Here is a 23,187-nt window from a genome sequence, read left to right on the forward strand (position 1 = left end):
CAGTTTGTATTACTTTAAATTAGTATCTCGTAGTTTTTAAGACACAAAATCAGCTTAATATGGGTACAAGTATTTTCACTTTACTGGCTGGTTTTATTCCAATTCCCAGTTTTTATTTTGTGCAATAGATTGAATTATTGATTTTATAATTTAAGTCAGTGCGTCACGTGCTGGTAAATTACTTTTTTTTAAGGGTGCAGGAATTCGATTACGACTTCAAGTTAATAGTTAATGAAAGTTGTATGCTTTACCGACCAACACGTAATTTAATGTGATAAATCAGATCTCTGAGCCAATCGTCGGCCATTGTAAACTTAATGTTTTACTTGTCAGAAATTAACTTCTGGGTAGAAGTAAACTCAGCGTTAGTGTTTTCATGTTGAAATATCGAAGACTGTTAACTGTGTCGAATTAACCTACTTATCGCTATTGTGAAAAATCAAACCCAGGTGGCTGATAGCTTTATAAAAATAATGGCTTTTCATTAGTAATATAATATTCCACTCGAACCTAAGCAGAGATAAAGTTTCATAAATGATCAAATGTAGGCTGATAAGTTGCTTCTTAACTATGAAGTGATTAGACTTATTATAGCCCGGCATGACCGCGTAAATAGGGCGTCCTACTCACAATATGAGAGTCGCAGGTTCGAATCCCCGTCACACCAAACATACTCGCCTATTCAGCCGTGGAAGCTTTATAATGTGACGGTCAATCCCACTATTCATTGGTAAAAGAGTAGACCAAGAGTTAGCGGTGGGTAGTGATGACTAGCTGCCTTCCCTCTAGTCTTACACTGCTAAATTAGGGATGGCTAACGGAGATAGCCCTCGTATAGTTTTGCGTGAAATTCAAAACAAACCAAACCCTATGGTCTCATACTGCTAACCAAGACTGATCATATGTTAACTAAGAAAATCAAGAAAAAATATGAAGTTTTAAACTGATTGTATCGAAATGACAGTCCAGACGATAAAACGTTTTCAGTACTCTTTAGTTATCGTCATTAGAAAAAATAAAATCCTCTGACGAAAAGCCATTGACTGTTTGTATGTGTGTGTTTCTTCAAGGGGCAAACTTCGTAGTTAGGGGCAAGAACTCCTATTACTTTACGAACGGTTGTACAGGGACGTTTTATCAGCTTTAACTCCCCCAATTTATATCCCATAATAACAGTTGCTGCTGAAAGAAGAGTTTACAACAACAATCATTTGTTTTTCCTTGTGTGGGAGTGGGGCGGCGTTGGATCGATAGTAATTTTAAAATAACAAAGGCCCCAAAAGACCACCCGTGGCTAGGAGGTTGTCTTGTGATAGACATAAATTAAGTAACTATAGATGAAACTATAATTAATGCTTTTCGAAAATCTGTTTCTGAAAGGGGAGTAATAATCTTGATTGGATCTATGGGGGTAAGGTACCTTATGAAGGTAGAGTAGTAGATAGCGTTAGATATTTTTCTTGTAGGGTGATGTAGTAACAAGGGTTAGATCTATTTACCATTATATGCAAGTAATAGAAAGAATTGGATCTGTTTCTCGTGGGGGGGGGGTAAGGTAGTAAGGAGCGAAAGGGTTAGAACTGTTCCTTATGAAGGTAGAGTAGTAGAAAGCGTTAGATATTTTTCTTGTGGAGCGATGTAGAACAAGGGTTAGATCTATTTACCATTATAGGCAAGTGATAGAAAGAATTGGATATATTTCTCGTGGAGTGAAGTGATGAAAAGAACTACTGGTCTTTCGTGATCATGAAAAACCCACTTGAAGTACAAATGTATCTCAAGACGGTACTAACACTTTTACTTATAACTTGAAAGGTGTGGTTAATAAAAAAATATTTATCTCTGTTTCCAAAGAAGGTGAATAATATATCAAGTTAAATCTGTTTTTGAATGGAATAATATGATAACGTGTTAGATTTTTCTCATCAGGGTTAAGTGATAACGTTAGCTCTTGTACTCGTGAATTGAGATGTGATAACGTTAGCTCTTGTACTCGTGAATTGGGATAGGGCTAGAGCCAAGTCTGTTTATCATGAGAATGATGTAGTAGCAAAAATCAAATATCTTTTTCAGAGCGTGAGGCAGTGGCAAGAGTTCGATTTTATCGAGACTGTAAGGTAGAAAAAATTAATCTTTTTTTTTTTTTCCCTGAGAGTATAGTAGCAGAGAGAGTCAGATATGTTTCTCATAAATGTAAGGTATCATTAAAATAAGATATGTTTCTAATGGTTGTGGAAGTGGGATAACATAGATATCTGTTGTTCATAAGTAAGCTGATATAGAGCGTTTGATGTGTTTCTTGTTTTCATGGTATCTGTAACTTACTTTCATAATGTCTGTACTGAAAAAAATCCCTCATTACAGACTAGTAAAATAAATCCAAAGAAGATAAAACGATACTAGTAGGGTTGAATATTCGTTCGATGAAGTGGTTAGAGTCAAGTATTAAACAGTTTGGTTTAGGTACGAAACAAACAACGGTTCAAACTAAGGAACCTTATGAATCAGTCTAAAATCTATAATAAGTTGCTTTGCAAAGCGTAAAGCTTGCGAAACGAAAAAAAAAAACACAACAAAAACCTTCGTACGTTTTAGAAAGAAGTTTAATTAACTCAAAAGCAGATATAGAGAGTGTGAAAAATATTTCTTATGGTCAGAAGTGAAGATGAAATTCAATTCCTGGAGTTGGAGAGATGAAACTCGAGAGAGCACTGGTTCTATAAGCGCAGCTCCTATTCAAAGAAATGCGGTAATCATTTATGTTGGCACATTACTTCTAACGATATTGGTGAATGTTTTTACAGTCTCTGCCATTTTTTACCGAGAAAGTAGAAAGAGTAAACCTACACCTCAGTATTTTTTTCGTCGAGTTACTTAGTTTAGACAGCTTTACAAATAACCACTATGCACATGCTAGACGAGATAAAATGTCTAGCTGAAACTTTATTTATATTTTCGGTCACTGATCAAGCTTTATTTATATCAAGAATCAGTTTAAGCTGTATATACAGCGGTGATCAAAGCTCAAGCTTTATTTATACAGAGATCAGTTTTTAAGTTGTATTTATAACGATGATCTTAGCTAGAGCCTTATTTATATCAAGGACCAGTGAGTAAGTTGTATTTACAGCGGTGATTACAACTCAATTTTTATTTATATCAAGGACCAGTGAGTAAGTTGTATTTACAGCGGTGATTACAACTCAGTTTTTATTTATATCAAGGACCAGTGAGTAAGTTGTATTTACAGCGGTGATCACAGCTCAAGCTTCGCTTATAATTATGTTCAAAGATCAAGCTAAACTGACAGCGGTAATCATACATAAAATTCCATTTATACTGGTCAAATTTCAAGTTCTATTTACAACATTATTTGCAGTGATCATGAACTTAGTTTTTATTATGTATTGAACATTAATGCATTATTTTGTTTTGTAATTAATGGTAATAAATTCACTTATACGTGAACTAATTTGTATATATATATATATACAACAGAAGTTACATCTTTGCTTTGAAAGACAAACTTTACTAATTTTGCATATTCTCATATTTTTTTATTATCCAGAACCGACACTGTGTTGTCAGTTTCTAAGAGTGACACACTGAGCACTGAGCTCCGTAACAATTATTTCTTTTATAGCTCTAGTGTAAGGAAGCATCACATATTTTAATAAGAAATAGTTGCGAGTGACAAATTCCAAGGTTCCATCTAGACTTCTAAGATAGTATCTGTTGCTATGTGTGGCGACTAATAGGCAACTGAAAATGACAGGTTCGAGGAAGGTATTCTGACACAGAGGGTGCCTTAACGGATATACTGATTTGTACATAATTAGCGTTAGTGCACTGAATGCTGTTTACTATAGGAACAAGAGTCTAACAGTCATTGTTTGGCCATTTGCTACTGTCATGAGACATTTCTTTATTGCTTGTCCAAACAGTTCACTTTCTTTCACATTAAAGCCTAGTGAAGCGAGATTCGAGAGTGTTTTTTTTTAAATGTGTTTTCCTAAAATACACATCAATGCTACTCCATTGTGTAGTACTGATGTGTATTTTCACGAAAATTTGCACAAAAAGCTACACAAGCGCTATCTGCGCATAGCTGTGCTTAATTTTTCACTGATAGACTAAAGGACTTACTACTACTCAACAATACCCACCGCCAACTTTTGGACTACTCCTATCTAACTCAATATTGGTGTTTCACTAACACTGTAATCTCGCACCAACAACCCCAAAGTGCAGAACGAGTATTTTTCAGCAGCGGGGCTCGATTTGTAAATCCGTGGTTTACCACTAACCACCTAACTGGTTCTTGTTGGCTAGTAAAGAATAGCATGCTTCTGAAGCAAGTAATGTCTAGCGATTGAGCCTGACATAAGATGCTATATTTATAAATAGACGATTTTAAAATATTAAATTGTGTTTGATAACGTTTGAAAGATATCTTGTCGGTATAAACTGGTTGAATAAAAGACAACGTCTCACAAAAAGGAGATACAATTTAAAACTTTCATAATACCAATATATTATTAAGCTGTTTAACCAATAAACCACTTTCCTGGCCCGGCATGGTCAGATGGTTAAGGCACTCGACCCATATTCCGAGATTCGAAGGTTCGAATCCCCATTATACCAAACATGCTCGCTCTTTCGGCGGTGGGTGTTGTTATAATTTACGGTCAATCCCACTATTCGTTGGTGAAAGAGTAGCCCAAGTGTTGGCGGTAGGTGGTGATGACTAGCTGCCTTCCCTCTGTTTTACACTGCTAAATCAGGGGCAGCTAGCGCAGATAGCCGTCGTGTAGCTTTGCGCAAAATTCAGAAACAAACCAACCAGTTTTCCACCTCTCTTCTGCCACGTCATCTTTCGAGGTTAACTGGTTTGACTTTACTATACGTACAATTTTTCTACCTTCTTTTACCACATTGTCTTTCAAGGTTAGGTAGACTAACCTTAATAAATTTACCATTTTTTCACCTCTTTTCTGCCACATAGTCTTTCGAGATTAAACACTTTAACAATATCACATGAACCAGTTTTTTTCCAGCTCTTCCCCGCCATACGTTCTTCTGAGGTTTGGTTCTAGTTCAATGTTATGTCTATTCTTAAACCTAACACTACATAAAGATAGAACAATTCTAGAAGCTGGTGAAATTCCATACAGTTCAACTAACAGTAGTAACTCTTTGATAGATTGTTTAGGCAGAGTATTCATGATGAAATTTGGAGAAATGACGACAACTGCCTGTTGTGGAGACACAAGTGTAGCAGACGACGTTTCGAAAATCTTCCGCAACAGGTAGTTTTTGTCCATTCTACAAAGTTTCAGCAGCAGTAGAATATTGTATGTTTATCAATTTCTTTCTTTACAGAAGATAGAGTTAGTAGTGTAATTCAATTAGCTGTTAGTGTGTTTTGGATAAGTTTCGGTTGACATAATTTCTGTTTCTTGACAGAGATCCGACGTAGAGAAGACTTGTCGTCGTAGTCACGTCATGAAGTTTTACATCATGGTAAAAACGCCTTCTACCGAACTTGAGATATTCAGTCACTCTTTCTGCAACCAAACCACGCACCGTTCTCATACCACGTGAGCTGACACTAGGTAAAGCTACTGGTGCACGTGCTACTGGTGCATTCTACATGGTTGTGCATGAAGAAGTGATATAATAAAGTCAATCTCGATCTATAAACGTTTTGGTTTCGTCGATAATGTAGTGGCCATATTTTAACACTTTGGTTCCTGTGATAAGGCGAATACGGTTATGACGTCATCGGTAAACACTTGTGAGAAATTCTGTTTGTGATTTCTAGGTGTTCAAGTTTGATGAAGACTCAATGTGGTTTCAACGGTGTTTTCTTCTCCAAGGTAGGTTTCAAGACTTTTTACGTTATAACGTCTGGTCTGTCTAGAAATCATTTCTTTGTACTATCCCATACAGCTATAATACATTACCTATCCCAAAAGCGTTTCGTTATATTATCACACCTATCCCAAACCCTATATTATTTACCCAAAAAACGTTTTATTATAATTTCTTATTTTTTCCTAAAACATTTCGATATAACCTCCCACATACCTCATACATATCCCGTATATATAATTTATGATCTCTCTTCAACGTACCTATCCTGTTTTCCAAAAATATGTATTTTGAACAACCATAAAGTATTGATTTAATGGTACTTCTTCAGGTCGGAATTCTGGTTTACATAAAGATGAATTTTGAAAGATTAAAACGCTGCTTTAACTCTGTACAGAAAAGTAGTCTTAATTCAACTGAAATATATAGAAGCAACATTATTTTCTATATAACACATGAAGAATATATTCTTATAACATTATCCTTTACAAACTAAATGTGTTACGTATTTCGTTAACATTCACCTATAAAAACTTCTGAAGCTTTGTGGGAAAAAAAACAAATCGGAATCTTTTATCAAAAGTAAAGTTTGGTTTGTTTTTTTAATTTTGCGCGAAACTACACGAGGGCTATCTGCTCTAGCCCTTCATAATTTAACAGTGTAAGACGAGAGGGAAGGCAGCTAATCATCACCATCCACCGTCAACTCTTGGGCTACTCTTTTACGAACGAATAGTGGGATTGACCGTCACATTATAACGCCCCCACGGTTGAAAGGGCGAGCAGTTTGGTGTGACGGTGATTCGAACCCGCGACTCTCGGATTACGAGTCGCGTGCCTTAACCACGTGGCCAAGCCGGGCCCGAAAGTAGAGACCAGACCGAGTGAAATGAAACCTTCAACTGTATTTATCATAAATAACATTTTATTCAATTAATTTAAGTTTCGTTTCTCAACTATGTTGATATTAAGGCCGGAGATTTACGTGAATTTTCTTTATTTTGTGGCATCAGTTGTATTACAAACCTAGATATTCATTTATTGCCGTTGCGGTTATTATAATCAGGTTTAATTATTAAGTAATCTTATAATATAACATAAGGCCGGAAAACCTTCTTTTTTTTTAATCTCCCAAAGAAGAAAATTTGTTATTCTCTCCGAGGAAATAGCTTATCTTCATTATCTTTTTGGGACTTACAACGATGGATACAGCAGATATTCCAATGTATCTTTGTTCCAAAACAAGCAAACGACTGTTGTATTTCCTAAACAATAGTTTTTATGTCTCCAAAATTTTTACTTTCCAAAATAATAGTTTCGTCATATAAGTCTGGGGACTTACAACGCTAAAATCCGGGTTTCGATACCCGTGGTGGGCAGAGCACAGATAGCCCATTGTGTAGCTTTGTACTTAATTCAAAAACAACAACAACAAGCAACAACTTACATTGTGAGTTGAGAGACCTAACCGCCAGGCCACGCAGGCTCGTTCGTGTCTCAAAATACAGTGTTAAATACTAAAATATCTAATGACTGTCTGTATAGAACTAGTTATTTTAAAGTGTAAATTGTCTATTTCAATTTTAAAAAATCGAACATTTTGTAAACGTTCACTAATAACTCATTTGTAAAGAACCGGCAATTATTATGTCATTAAATGAAACATTGGATTATTCTGAATAAATAATTATATAAAACCTGAATGCTCAATGCATAATAAATTACAAAGTACCATAGAAACGAGTAATCTTTAACCATGCTACACAATACCAGGCAAACGTGATTACAGCTTGCTTGATTTCACATAAAGATGTGATAATTATTAGTTTGGTAACTGTTCAGAAAGTTCTTGGATTTCAGAAGAAGGTAATGTGATTAGAAAACCATATAGTAAGGATGTGTTCTACAACCTCATCGTTGTAGAACGCTTTGAATATTAACAAGAAAACGTAACTCTAGAGTATAACGAAAAAAACTTTAGTAATAAAACATTAAAAAAAAACAAATTCACATTTGTAAGTTTTAGTGTCAGTAACATATTATCAGTTATCAATTTACTTAAGCCTAAATGAGTCTAATTTCTCATGGTAGTACTTAGCAGTTTTGTATTTGCATACAGAACTATATTAGCAAAATATAAAAACGAAGATAAAATAATAACAGAACTAAATAACAAACGTCATTAATAGAAGCTTTGGAATACACACTAAAACTATGTTTCAAGTATAAATGTTGGACACACATACATTCATTGGCCATTTTATTAGATATACCTAACTGGTACTGCGCAGGACCCCTTCTTGCCTCCAGAACATCCTGAAGTTTTCGAGTCATGGATTTAACAAGATGCTGGAAATATTCCTTAGGGATTTTGGTCCATGTTGACTCGAGTGCTTCACGCAGTTTCCACAGATTCACTGCCACACATTCAGGCTACATGCCTTTCTTTCCATCTCATCCCAAAGGTTCTCTATTGGATTGAGATCTGGTGACTGTGCAGGCCATTGTAGTACATTGAAGTCACTGTCATGTTTGTGGAACCAGCTTCAGATGATACGTGCTTTGTGACATTGCGCATTACCGTGTTGGAAATAGCCATTAGAAAGTGGGTAGATTGTGGTTATAAAGAGATACGCATGGTCAGCAACAATGCTCATGTACGCTGTGGCATTGAAATGACGCTCATTTGGTACTAAGGGGCTTAATGCGTGCCAATAAAACATTTCCCACACCATTACATCATCACCACCAGCCTGTACTGTTGACACAAGACACGATGGATCCATGGATTCATACTATATAAGGCGAATCCTCACCCTACCAGCTGCATGTCGCAGAAGAAATCGAGATTCGTCAAACCATACGACGCTAACAATCTTCAATCGTCCATGTTTGATGATCCTGGGCCCACTGTAACCTCATCTTCTTGTTCTTAGTGATGATCCTGGGCCCACTGTAACCTCATGTTCTTGCTCTTAGTGTTGATCCTGGGCCCACTGTAACCTCATGTTCTTGTTCTTAGTGATGATCCTGGGCCCACTGCAACCTCATGTTCTTGTTCTTAGTGATGATCCTGGGCCCAGTGTAACCTCATCTTCTTGTTCTTAGTGATGATTCTGGGCCCATTGCAACCTCATCTTCTTGTTCTTAGTGATGATCCTGGGCCCACTGTAACCTCATCTTCTTGTTCTTAGTGATGATCCTGGGCTCACTGTAACCTCATCTTCTTGTTCTTAGTGATGATCCTGGGCCCACTGCAACCTCATCTTCTTGTTCTTAGTGATGATCCTGGGCCCACTGTAACCTCATCTTCTTGTTCTTAGTGATGATCCTGGGCCCACTGTAACCTCAGCTTCTTGTTCTTAGTGATGATCCTGGGCCCACTGCAACCTCATCTTCTTGTTCTCAGTGATGATCCTGGGCCCACTGCAACCTCATCTTCTTGTTCTTAGTGATGATCCTGGGCCCACTGTAACCTCATCTTCTTGTTCTTAGTGATGATCCTGGCCCCACTGTAACCTCATGTTCTTGTTCTTAGTGATGATCCTGGGCCCACTGTAACCTCATCTTCTTGTTCTCAGTGATGATCCTGGGCCCACTGCAACCTCATCTTCTTGTTCTTAACTGACAGAAGTGGCACACAGCGTAGTCTTCTGCTAATGTAGTCTATTCACTTCAAAGTTCAACACAATGCGCATTCGGAGAGGTCATTTTACAAATCAATGTTGTAAGGAGTGTTGTTGTTTTTTATATTTGTGACCTTCCTGTCAGTTCAACGATTCTGGCCACTCTCCACTGACCTCTCTCATTAACAAGGCGTTCTCGCCCAAAGAACTGTTGCTCAGTAGATGACTTATATTTTTCACATTTTCACAACATTCTCTGTAAACTCTAGAGACAGTAGTGGGTTAAAATCCTAAAAGGTCAGCAGTTTCTGAGATGCTGGAACCACCACGTCTGGCACCAACAATAATTCCACGGTCAAGATCACTTAGATCACACATCTTCCCCATTATAATGTGTAATGGAACAACAACTAAACCTCTTGAATATGTCTGTATGATTTATATATTTCGATACAGCCATATGTTTCGCTGTTTGGCGATTTGAGTTACAGAGCAGATGTACTCACGAAAATCATCACTGAGTGTTTGGGATATCACAAAAAACAAAGGTTTAAAAATCACTTAAAACAAAAATAAGAAACGTAAAACCAGACTACTTTCTAAACAAGGACAAACAATATTTTGATTAACATTAACAACAAACTATGACGTTCGGAGTATTCTCGAGATTCACACTAACAACAAAATATGATCTTGAGTGTATCCTTTAGATTTACATTAACAACAAAATATGATCTTGAGTGTATCCTTTAGATTTACATTAACAACAAAATATGATCTTGAGTGTATCCTTTAGATTTACATTAACAACAAAATATGATCTTGAGTGTATCCTTTAGATTTACATTAACAACAAAATATGATGTTCAGTGAATCATCTGGATTTACATTAACAACAAAATATGATCTTAAGTGTATCCTTTAGATTTACATTAACAACAAAATATGATGTTCAGTGAATCATCTGGATTCACATTAGCAACAAACTATGATGATGTGTGTATCTTCTAGATTTACATTAACAACAAACTATGATGTTGAGTGGATCCTCTAGATTCACATCAACAACAAAATATGATGTTGAGTGGATCCTCTAGATTCACATCAACAACAAAATATGATGTTCAGTGGATCCTCTAGATTTATGTTAAGAGCTCGATTTACATTATCGTCTAAAACCCATATGTACTAAACAAAATCATCAACCATTCACATCTGTATAGCTGATGAATAGTTGGTTTGTTTCCGTCAGATCTGTTTCTGCTAAGTTAGCTAGCTATACGTTTCAGGAAATAGCTGGAAATAATAAATTTTAAAAAAAGTAAAAGATGCAAGCCATACAAGAGGATACTTTGGTATATAGAATATATCCTGTAAAAGTAGGTCAGTAATTTGTGTAAACAGCAGAAGGCTTAATACTGAAAACAAATGTATTTTTATTAACTCCTAAAGATGATAAACAAGTTGTTGAAATGATGCGTAAAGTGTTTATAAGCGACATCGTTTGACGATTTTAATAAACATCTTTTTAATTCTGCAAATATAAATAATTTTATTTTAGTTATTTTTTAACCATTTAAAATTTGTGAAATAAAGCACTGTAAATTGATCTATGTACAAAGTGAAGTCGTGTAAAGATGTGTCAGCATTATGTTAAACCTCTTTAATAAAACTCGAGAAGATATCTTCGCCACTCTCCGTATTTATTTCACTAGTTCTCAAAGATACGTTTCTACATGAAAAGTTTTCAGTATTGTCTTTTATTGTGAAACTTGTTGTTGCAGTTTTTTAATTTCTAGAGAAATCAATCGTAATGTAACATTATGCGCTCAGGCCCTAAAATAAAGTAAGCTTAATAGCACGCATGAAAATGTTGGGAATAAAAAAATGGGACGCGAACCGTGAACTCACATCTTTTCTTAATCATTTTCATACGATACTAAGCTGTAAATATCTTTATAGCCATTTTCAAGTTTCTCTATACTGTAAATATAAACTCTTCAAAAAAAGGAACGCAAAAGGCAAAATTTGAGACATATTATTAACAAGTTTATTCCGGGTAGTTCTGTATGACATGTGTGAAACTTTGCACATTCACTGCTGAACATCCAAAGTCTGCAAAGGCGAAGTCCACGCTCACTAGTTGACGTTTAACGTCAATAATGAGTATGCTCCCCGTGAGCATCAATAACTGCTTGGCATCTCCTGCCCATGGAAGCGATGAGATGACGAATCACATCCTGTGGAATGGCTGTCCACTCAGCCTGCAAAGCTGCTGCAAGCTGAGGTAGAGTCTGCGGTTGAGGTTGTCGCCGTCGCAGACGTCGGTCCAACTCGTCCCAAAGATGTTCGATGGGGGTTTAAATCTGGTGATCTGGAGGGCCAGGGAAGAACGTTGATGTTGTGGGGTCTCAAGAAGACAGTGGTGAGTCGGGCTGTGTGAGGACGGGCGTTGTCATGTTAAAAAACGTCGTTGACGTTCACCATGATGGGTTGCACATGGGGCCTAAGAATCTCGTCGACGGTTGCGTACGGTCTGATCGGAAACCCTACGCAGCCCTGGTATGGTTGAGGCAGTAGACATCGCAGTGGTGGTTCTATCCCGAAGGTGACGTAACCGGATGTAGCGATCTTGTGCGGACGTGGTCACATGAGGTCTGCCAGATCGTGAACGGTCACGAGTTGATCCATGTTGTTGGTGACGATTTCATAGCCTTGTGATGGTGCTTGGGTGGACATTCACAGCTCTGGCAACATCTGATCGAGATTCGCCTGCTTCCAATCGACCAATGGCGTTGTTACGTTGTGCTTCAGTCAGTCTTGGCATTACTGTATTGCGTGTCGGTAGCTTAACACTGAGCTAAGGAAATCGAAAACCCGTCACTTTTATAGGGATTTTGCACACGTTGCACGTGCAGAATATGCAGATCTCTCAAACAAATTTATTGGACACGCATGCGTTTTGGCGAAAAATCCGATGTTTTCATCCGTTTTCAAAGTACACAACTTTTATTGTCATTTTGATCTGACAATCAGTGCCTTAACACGTGTAACATCACATACTCTGAGCTTGTAACGTTATTACATATATTTCTCTTTAAAATAACAAAAATATCCCTTTTGCGTTTCTGGTTTTGAAGAGTATATTTCCCGTCCTCGAGTTTCTTCATGACCATTTTCACATTTTACCTTGATGTTAATGCATTTGTTTCTGCTGTGTTTCTTTTTAACAACATTCAAATATTAAAATCCTGTATATACATTTGTTTCTTCTAGATATAGTATTGTGTTGAATTCTAATTTTTTATTTCTCGTTCATATAACTGATATTATTTACACTTAGTAACATTTAAAGATGGTTGTGTGAATGGTGTTCACATTTTTACCTTGATGTTAATGCACGTTTTGTTATTAAGTTTCTGCTGTGTTTCTTTTTAACAACATTCAAATATTAAAATCCTGTATATACATTTGTTTCTTCTAGATATAGTATTGTGTTGAATTCTAATTTTTTATTTCTCGTTGAATTCAGTTACGTAGTGGTTGTACAAACACGTATAACTGTTATATTATTTACACTTAGTAACAGTAGGAAGCTCATAAAGATGGTTGTGTGAATGGTGTTCATAAATATAAGTCGAACTCACTGCTGCTGAAATTAAAATAAAGAGGCAAAATGGGAGTTCCTTGATGGAGGTGTTAAATCTATGTCCACGTGAATAGCAGCACTTGTTATTAAGTGTCCTTGATTAGTTCTACCATTAAGGAAAGAAAACTTGGTGCAGTCAAAAGTGATGTATGTGATGTCGGGTCATGTCCTAGCTTTGAATCATGACATATTCTAGAAACATGCGTTGACTGTTTGTTTTCAATTTCGCGCGAAGCTACACCAGGGCTATCTGAGCTAGCTGTTCCTAATTTAGCAGTGTAAGACTATAGGAAAGGCAGTTAGCAATCATCACCCACCGCCAACTCTTAGGCTACTTTTTAACTAACGAAGAGAGGAATTGACAGTAACATTATTACGCTCATACAGCTGAAAGGGTGAGCATGTTTGGTGTGACAGGATTCGAACCTGCGACCCTCAGGTTACGAATCGATCTCCCTAACCACCTGGCCATGCCGGGCTACAACAGTTGAACATTACACATTTGCTTTTCAGGACTTACAGTTTTTTTATTAAGTAAGGCCAAGGTTTAATCCTGGATTTTATATGAGAAAGAGAAGTGGACAGGATTTGTTTTGTTTTTAGACTTATCAAAGGAATAATGTTACGAAGACAGTCTGAATAGTAGCAGTAAGGAACTGGTCAGTTATTTACGGAGAATTAAGGTTACAAGGACTGTCTGGACAGTAACAGTAAAGAACTGTTTAGTTATTTAACGTAAATTAAAGTTACGAAGAGAATAATTTGTAGGGTAAGAATAAGGGAAATATTTATATTATTTTTGAGAAAACTAGGCCCGGAAAGCAGCATATACAATAAGAGCGAAATGTGTTTAGTTTTGTTTTGAAGAACTGAGATCACAAAAACAACACTTATAATAAATACAAACACGAGTATAATTAAGTTCCTTGATAAATAATGTGGTCACGAAAACCATAAAGTTATTTACTTTTTTCAGCGACCGCACAGGTTTTTTTTTTTCAGTCCCAGGTTTCTCATCTCAAGGTTAAAAGCGGATAAGTTTTATTCTGCACTTTCCCTTCATTCTTTCGAACACCGTGCAACCAATAATTGAATTTCCAGCCTTCCGAATTCAGTTTGATACGTCTTCTTTAAAAGAATGAAAAAGTAGTTCTTGACGTCATCACTACAATGTGATTTCACGGTGAGCCGCGTCTTTATCAAATCTATTTTTGTTTAATTATTATTCTCAAACTGTACATTACAAGAATTTTTTATTTATTTATTTGAGCTCATATTTAAAAGCAACCAGGCTTGTTCATGTTTGCCTAAGATTTCAACTGTTTATTCAAAAAGGTCTTTATCTGAGCTAGTTATCTCACCTCACTGTGATTGCGAAACTCAATGGTTCGTGTTCTGTTGACGCAAATCCCGTTTTGCACTTTGAAGCCTTGGATACGTTATAAGAGTTACAGTCAAATCCTATTATTCGATTACCGTAAGCCGAGAATGGGCAGTTAACGCTATCGACTATCTGCTTTCTCTCTAATTCCTCAGTTCAAAATTAGGGACAGCTAGTGCAGAAGCACAAAGAAAAAAACTCAAATAACCTGATGTTAGAGGAACTGTACCGGTTTAAGGTTACCTTCCGTGCACGTTATTTCTTCAACTGATAGATGTATGTTTGATTTGTTTAGTACTAGCCTTCGACTTTGTATAATAAAAATATAAATTCTCACGGTCTATCTTGTGACTCCTGAACACAAGATAAACCAAGTCACACCTCTTCTCTTCCTGAAAACTAACTGAGTGAGCTATCTTTCTTGAATACCAAAATAGCTCCTCTTTTTCCCTTTGGAAACCAAAGTGATTCTTCAAAACCTGAACTTAGGTTGTTGTTAGTTTACTTACAAAACCACAAATATCATTCTTACTGAAAAGCTGACGATCAACTCACAAACGCAACCTTACTCTACTGATTCTTTCATGCTCAGTGATACAATCTTAATTAATTAACTTAAAAAACAATCTAGTGTTTCCATCACGAGGAGCATTATAAAAAAGACCGAATTCAGTAAAAGCTTTAAAAAGGGGGCGAAATACTAAACAAAGAATTTACCAACGAACATTAATGAATCGTTATTTGAAAAACAAAGTCTTCAATTTAAAAATAACGGCTAATGTTCTTTTGTTTTCTTCTATAAACTAACCCTAACGTCTAACTTATTTAGTATGTTCTCATTATCCAATCTTTCGCAGCTTTAAAACACAAATAGGGTAAATTTACTATTAAATACACATCGTAGAAAACTGCCTGAAAGATACAAAAAATAGTGTGTTTTTTAAGAAATACTAAAGTATCAGTAACTTTATTTCATTCATTCATCGTTTACTTTTGTGACTAAGTTATTTTTGCTTTTATTGAGAAATGAATTACTCTTTTCCAGTCGAAATAATTACCAATCTTATTTATACTGTTCTATCTCTTTAAAAAAAAAAAGCTGAGAGGATATAGCACGAAAAGAAATTCTTAATCAAGGACTCCCTACTTTCTTGTAAGGAAAGTACTACAGAAAAGTGATTTAGTACAGCAATCAACAAACAGAGCCCTCTACAAAAGTAGGCTATATATCGACACGCTTTAACCATAAAGTTCACGTTACGACAAACTACGTTAATCAATTGTGAAATAGTAATGCTCGCTACAGTTGTATTAAATACACAACAGCTAAACAGTATCGTCTATTGGACAAACCATTACTGTGTTCTATGATTGAAAATTCTTAAGCTTCTGTTCCGTTAAATAGTAAATTTCTTATAGTTTCTGGTCTGGCAAGGCCAGCACTCGACTCGTAATCCGAAGGTCGTGGGTTCGAATTCCCGTCACACCAAACATGTTCGCCCTTTCAGCCGTGGGGGCGTTATAATGTGACGGTCAATCCCACTATTAGTTGGTAAAAGAGTAGCCCAAGAGTTGGCGGTGGGTGGTGATGACTAGCTGCCTTTCCTCTAGTCTTATACTGCTAAATTAGGGACGACTAGCGCAGGTGTCTCTCGTGTAGTTTTACGCGAAACTCAAAAGCAAACAAACTTGTAATTTCTAGTTGTTGTAAACTGAAGTAGGTGATAGTGAAACGAGTTACATATTGTCAAACGTTTTCTGAAAAATAGATTGTAGTTTTGTTTTACTATAAATACCGTACTTCATTTGTAATATAGATCGTAAACTTGTTTTAATTCGAGCTGAATCATACTATAATAGAACGCTTTGCTTATATGATACTGGAAAAAACATTTTTACTACGCGATGTATAACCTCCAACTTCGCGAAATATTTATCCCGTGTGTATGTAAATTTGTAATAGGTGTTACAATTTTCCCGTTTCGCCTCTGTTTGCTTTCACGGAGGACTTTATTTTTCTTCATTCTCAGGGTTCATATATGACGTCATGAAGGCATTATACGTGGATCTAATGAACTGACGCCGTCTATATAAATATAATTATACTGTTTGTTGTATGACCATGTAAATACTTCGCAGGATGTGGATGGATCTTCACTAAAATTGGTATGAAGGTTCATTAGGTTCATGGAGATATACACACAAATATTCAATTTTGCATTTTGAAGTTTTTATGAGTGTTTTTTTAACCACTACTTTTGCCCCTCTTGATGGATCTTCACTAAATTTTGCATGAAAGTTTGTTGGTTCCATAAGAAGATGCATACAAACTTACGGTTTCACATCTTGTTTTTATGTGCGTTTTTTAATTATATATAAAGGAAACAACTTTTTACTAATCATTAATTTATATAACTTTCGTCCAGGGTACAGGTACCCCAGCTAATATTCAATAAGTTGAGATTTTGTTCAGCACGTCAGTTGAAATATAGGTGATGTAACTCATTTGATATAAAACTAATACTACTCCTCGAAAACAGTTTGTGATTTGTTTTGATGTAAGTTTTGTAGTTCACTTGGATAATAGTTTGTAGATTTATTTCAATATAGGCTTAATACTCAAGTTGAAAAACAGGTAGTCGTTTCGTGATAACCTTTGTTAATCTATAGATGACCAAAGAAGGTCGAAACGTTGGTCTGTACTTTATTTTAACTAAAGTTTTAATAACCATACCAGTCGTATTGAGATTACAGGTAGTCGTTTCGTTTCTTAGATAAGTTCAGTGTTTCATTTGAAATATAGTTATACATTTATTTAGATATCTAGTGTCATGTGGTTATCAATGTACCATAATCATCCCGACTCTACCACGATATGTGAATTAATTAATTAATGATAACACTGCACAACAAAAATTTTGCCTCTGGAACACTGTGTTCCTTATAGATTTTTAGCTGCTTATCACGAAAATCACATCCAAATTTGTCCATCATGTACCGTTTCATCCAAATCTCTAGTTTTGCTACAATGGAAAAACGATATCAGGTCAACTGGAATCCGTCAATGCTTGCTGACTACTGTTGGACACTGCAATGTCATGCACTGGACATTGAATACAAACGAAAATCAGGAGCAAAACACTTTTAATTATGTTGAACTTAATAACGTATTAGAAACATAAACGAAATTAAATACCTTATTTCCAATAAACAGTTAACTGTCTATTTCTCAGAGTTCCTACATGATGAAGCAAAACCAAAACTATATTTGTGCATACCTACCAGGTATCTGTCACAATCAGCATAAACTTTTCAGGAAGCAAAACTTTTCAAAAAAATTGTTGTGCAGTGTAACCAATACAGTTCTAGTATTATGTAACAGTCAGATCATCACAACTGACCAGACACAACTCTAATATTATGTAGTGTCAATACACCGTACAGTCTAACCCAACTTTAGTAATATGTAAGTTTCAATTCATTTCAAAAATCAGTCCAACTCTAGTTTATATTGGTGAGTGTTAATTAATTAAAACTGATCCAACTGTATTATTGTTTAAGATTCAATACATCACTAAAATCATATCTTTCCTCAATATTCTTCATTTTGTAACTGCCATCATGATTGTTTTCATTAAACTACTTTTTATACGTTATTTGACTTTTGTTTTAGTCGTGCATCACTGTGTATGCTTGATAATTAAAAAACAAAAAAGGTTTTTTAGTCAATCTTACGATACATAGTTTGGTTTGGTTTTTTGGAATTTCACGCAAAGCTACTCAAGGGCTATCTGCGCTAGCCGTCCCTAATTTAGCAGTGTAAGACTAGAGGGAAGGCAGCTAGTCAAAACCACCCACCGCCAACTCTTGTGCTACTCTTTTACCAACGAATAGTGGGATTGACCGTCACATTATAACGCCCCCACGGCTGAAAGGGCGAGCATGTTTGGCGCGACGGGGATGCGAACCCACGATCCTCAGATTACGAATCGCACGCCCTTACACGCTTGGCCATGCCGGGCCACGATACATAGAGTAATATTCTTAAATTAGTAAAAACCTAATTTCTGGTGGTCATTGTATTAAAGAAAAACATGTGTATACAACCATTTCATCAATCCACTTAATCAATATATAAATCTGTGACATTAAGTAACTTTATCAAGACTTACTATTCGTCGATTCTTTATTCTGCGAAGTAAAATAAATATTTTTTTTTGTGAAGCATAACGTCGTTCATCTCGCGATGTAGACAGACAGTTAGCACAAGTCGCTTTTTTATTAGATTTGTTTTCGTTCTCACAAGATTTGTTTTTAGTTTCGCGCGAAGCATCTCGAGGACTATCTGCGCTAGCCGTCTCTAATTTAGCAGTGTAAAAATAGACGGAAAGCAGCTGTTCATCACTACCCACCGCCAACTCTTTGGCTACTCTTTTACCAACAAATAGAGCTATTGACCGTCACATAACAACGCCCCACGGCTCAAAGGGCGAGTAGGATTGGTGTGACGGGGATTCGAACCCGTCACCCTCTGATTACGAGTCGAGTGCCTCAACCACCTGGCTATGCAGGGTTCTCATGAGGTTCTACGTGTAACTTTACCTTTGATTTTAAAACGAGGTTCTCGTGTGACACTTTATATGAGAAGACGAGAGAGAGTGGAACTAAACTGAAAAATTAGTTTACATAATCAGGTTATTAAACACTGTAGGTTACATAATCAGGTTATTAAACACTATAGGTTACATAATCAGGTTATTAAACACTACAACACGTTGGGTTACATACTCAGGTTATTAAACACTACAACACATTAAGTTACATAATCAGGTTATTAAACACTGTAGGTTACATAATCAGGTTATTAAACACTACAACACGTTAGGTTACATACTCAGGTTATTAAACACATTAGGTTACATAATCAGGTTATTAAACACCACAACACGTTAGGTTACATAATCAGGTTATTAAACACCACAACACGTTAGGTTACATAATCAGGTTATTAAACACTACAACACATTAGGTTGCATAATCAGGTTATTAAACACTACAACACATTATGTTGCATAATTAGGTTATTAAACACTACAACACATTAGGTTACATAATCAGGTTATTAAACACTACAACACATTAGGTTACATAATCAGGTTATTAAACACTACAACACGTTAGATTACATAATCAGGTTATTAAACACTACAACACGTTAGGTTACATAATCAGGTTATTAAACACTTTAGGTTACATAATCAGGTTATTAAACACTGTAGGTTACGTAATGAGGTTATTAAACACTTTAGGTTAAATAATCAGGTTATTAAACACTGTATGTTACGTAATGAGGTTATTAAACACTACAACACGTAACAGTAATACAGAAATATCAATAACTTGTGAAACATAGACGAAAAATCAAATACAACAACACGTGAAAGTGAGTCAAAAACATCAACAAGTGACACATAGTTATAGATAGAAAAACAATTACTGTATCACGTAAAAGTAATAAAGAAATTCCAACAAACAACACATAGTTGTGTACATAAAACCAAGTAGAATAACATATGGCAGTAAGTCAACCAACCTTCGCCATCAATGTTGCCCTCAACGGTTCAGACCGTCCTCTATTTTAATCGCTGCAGACAACACTGTAAGGCTGTGTAATGGTCTTTCAGAAAACCGTTTTATCCTATTTATATCTTTTGCCTTCTGAAAGGTGTTATGTGTTACGATTTCAAATAGCCGGAAGATTTAATATCATTTTAGGGATTAATTATATGTCGATATGTATTAGGTTTGTGACATTTGCCAATAAGATTCACACACACACACATTTCCTTCTTAACATAAATATATTTTCATATGCAAACAACAATATAACTTACAATGACGGTTATTACATATATTGGTTTATATGCATAAGTTTCACGAGCTTATAAACAATACTGAGTCTTCTATCTGGTCTGGAGCTAAATATTTTATCGACGGCTCACAATGAGCGAATTAATTCTGTGTTGATACACAGGTACACGTCACTTGACGAGAAGCTAGTTAGCTTCTAGACACGTAAGTTTATCCGATGAAAATATCAACTGTCCTCGTACAAATACTAACGTCCGAAGCTAATTTACTGAAGTTTAGCTGTTCGTATGTTCGAATTCTACAAACGTTCCTGGTCAAAAATCTGTAGTGTTACGATTAATAAGTTTTAATCACGGTTGTAACTTCCGAAGTATACAGTATACTAACTATAGCAAACCAATAATAAAAAAAAAATTGTTTCTTAGCACGTTGATTAATAAGTTTTAGGGTTTTGTCCTCGAAAGCTCAGTTAGCAACAATATCCGAAGATAGGTTGATTTTTTCATAAAACGTATATAGTTGATTCTTACGCTCAAAATCTTTCACAAAGCAATATAAGTTTAACAATAGAAGTTACATGCATTTCTAAATATATATTAAATAGAAACAAACATAGATATTAAAATAAGTTTATATTATTAAATCCGTAACATCGAAATCTATTATTTTTCTATATACATTCATCGGTATCACTCTCTATTTTACTATGACGCAATTATTTAAGAATAATCAAGAATGATCATTTTACAATGTAATCTTATTTTAAATTATAGTTTTAGTTTATCAAGCCTAAAGGTAGCAAAACTTGCATGAGACATTATTATTATTATTATTATTATTTGGTGATAATATAATAATTGTTTGTTTGTTTTGAATTTCGCGCAAAGCTACACGAGGGTTATTTGCGATAGCCGTCCCTAATTTAGCAGTGTAAGATTAGAGGGTAGGCAGCTAGTCATCACCACCCACCGCCAACTGTTGAACTGCTCTTTTACCAATGAATAATGGGATTGACTGTCACATTATATCGCCCCCAAGGCTTAAAGAGCAAGAATGTTTGGTGTAACGGGAATTCGAACCCGCGAATTACGAGTCGAGTGCTTATAACCACTTGGACATGCTGGGCCTAATATAATGATAGACAATCACTGATAACAATTTTAAAAGAAAAACAAAGTTGAAAAATTGAAATACCCAAAAAGTGTATTTTACTAACACCTATCCAGTCTCCAAATGTTCAGCGGTAGGTTTTTCAGAATTACAACAATAAAATGTTAGAGCTGTATTCTCACGATGGACCGTGTGCATAATCCGCCGTATGCAGCGTTTCCAGTTAATCTTCCGTTTAATATATTTACGAAATTCTGCCATCTTTAGGTGAATTTCATAACTAAATTATTTTTCAAATTAACAAAAGTGTAGTTTCACAAGATGAAAACCTCGACCAGGTATTAATCATTGAAGCGTTTTCGTTTTCTATAAACTAACAAAGTAGAAAGATTAACTTTCTTGTATATAAAGAGTTCAGGCACGTGCGTTATGACGTTATTCTGTTATTACGGCTTTACATCAATATCTTTATCAATATCAATATTGATCTAAAAACTACACTGCAACATTTCAGATTTCATAACACATATTGTCAAGTGTGTATATTGCAGCTTTAAAGCTGAGTGTTAAACATTAGTATTGTAAATGCAAAAACTGAGGGTTAAACGTGTGGATTATAGTGACTAAATTTAGTGTTAAATAAATTGTTCCATTAGACAGTGTGTTAAACTACGTTTTGTTTTTTAATTTCGCGCAAAGATGCACGAGGGTTATCTGCGCTAGCCGTCTCTAATTTTGCAGTTAAGACTAGAGGCAAGACAGCTAGTCATCACCAACTATCATCAACTCTTAAGCTACACTTTTACCAACGAATAGTGGGATTAATCGAAACATTATAGCGCTCCCATGGCTGAAAGGGCGAGCATGTTTGGTGTGACTAGGACTGGATCCAGCGCCCCTCGGATTACGAGTCGGACGCCTTAACCAACTGGCTATGCCGGGTCATTGAACTATGTAATGTACTTCTAATACTTGGTTTTAATAAACGTAAACATTATAGTGTTAAAACTGCGTGTTGTAGTACTAACATACACTATAGCAATCAAACTGAGATAAGTGTATATCATATTAACAGAATTGAGAGTTAAAAGTATTAATTGTAGTGCTAAAACTGGGAGTTAATTGTGTTTATTGCAGAAGTTGTTTTAAACGTGGGTATTACACTACTAGAACAGTATTAAACGTGTGTATTGTAATACCAAAACTATGTATTTTTCATGTTCATTTAACCAACTGTTAACAAACTATGAAAGTTTACACTTCCACGTCTTAAATATTACTAAATTATACTCAGACAAATAGAAACAGGTAGATAGATGGAATGATATTTGTTATATGACCTGTTATATATTCTATAGTAATTCCCAATAAAAGTGGGGCTCGTTATAAGCTTTTATTTACATAGAGAAATTCTTTTCCAGAGAAAACCCTCACATTAATTTTATAGTTTAACAAACAGTGTTTCCAGTCAAGTAAAATTATATTTTACATTCATACCAATGAACGCAAAAAAAATTGTTTTTTGTTGTTTTTTTACGGCTATGTTATCACTTGATCTCCATTATGCTCGTATAGACAGAGAAGAAACAGCGGTGGCTACATTGCAAAACGATCACACATCACGTGACTAAAACGTGACACCTTCTGTGCGAAGTTAGTGAACCGTTGCCATAACA

At 35.6% G+C, this 23,187-nt stretch overlaps 1 protein-coding gene across 1 annotated transcript in view; it reads left to right on the forward strand.

Annotated features, from left to right (window-relative positions):
* The window catches only part of LOC143240803 (neuropilin and tolloid-like protein 2), a 446,248-nt gene that overhangs the window by 312,626 nt on the left and 110,435 nt on the right, over window positions 1-23,187 (forward strand). Inside the window, exon 2 of the mRNA XM_076483897.1 lies at window positions 5,467-5,879. Within this exon, the coding sequence (XP_076340012.1) occupies window positions 5,849-5,879 (31 nt within the window). The 5' untranslated portion in view covers window positions 5,467-5,848. The remainder of the gene's footprint in view (window positions 1-5,466; window positions 5,880-23,187) is intronic.

Source organism: Tachypleus tridentatus, chromosome 13 (genome assembly GCF_004210375.1).
Source record: "Tachypleus tridentatus isolate NWPU-2018 chromosome 13, ASM421037v1, whole genome shotgun sequence".
NCBI lineage: Eukaryota > Metazoa > Arthropoda > Merostomata > Xiphosura > Limulidae > Tachypleus > Tachypleus tridentatus.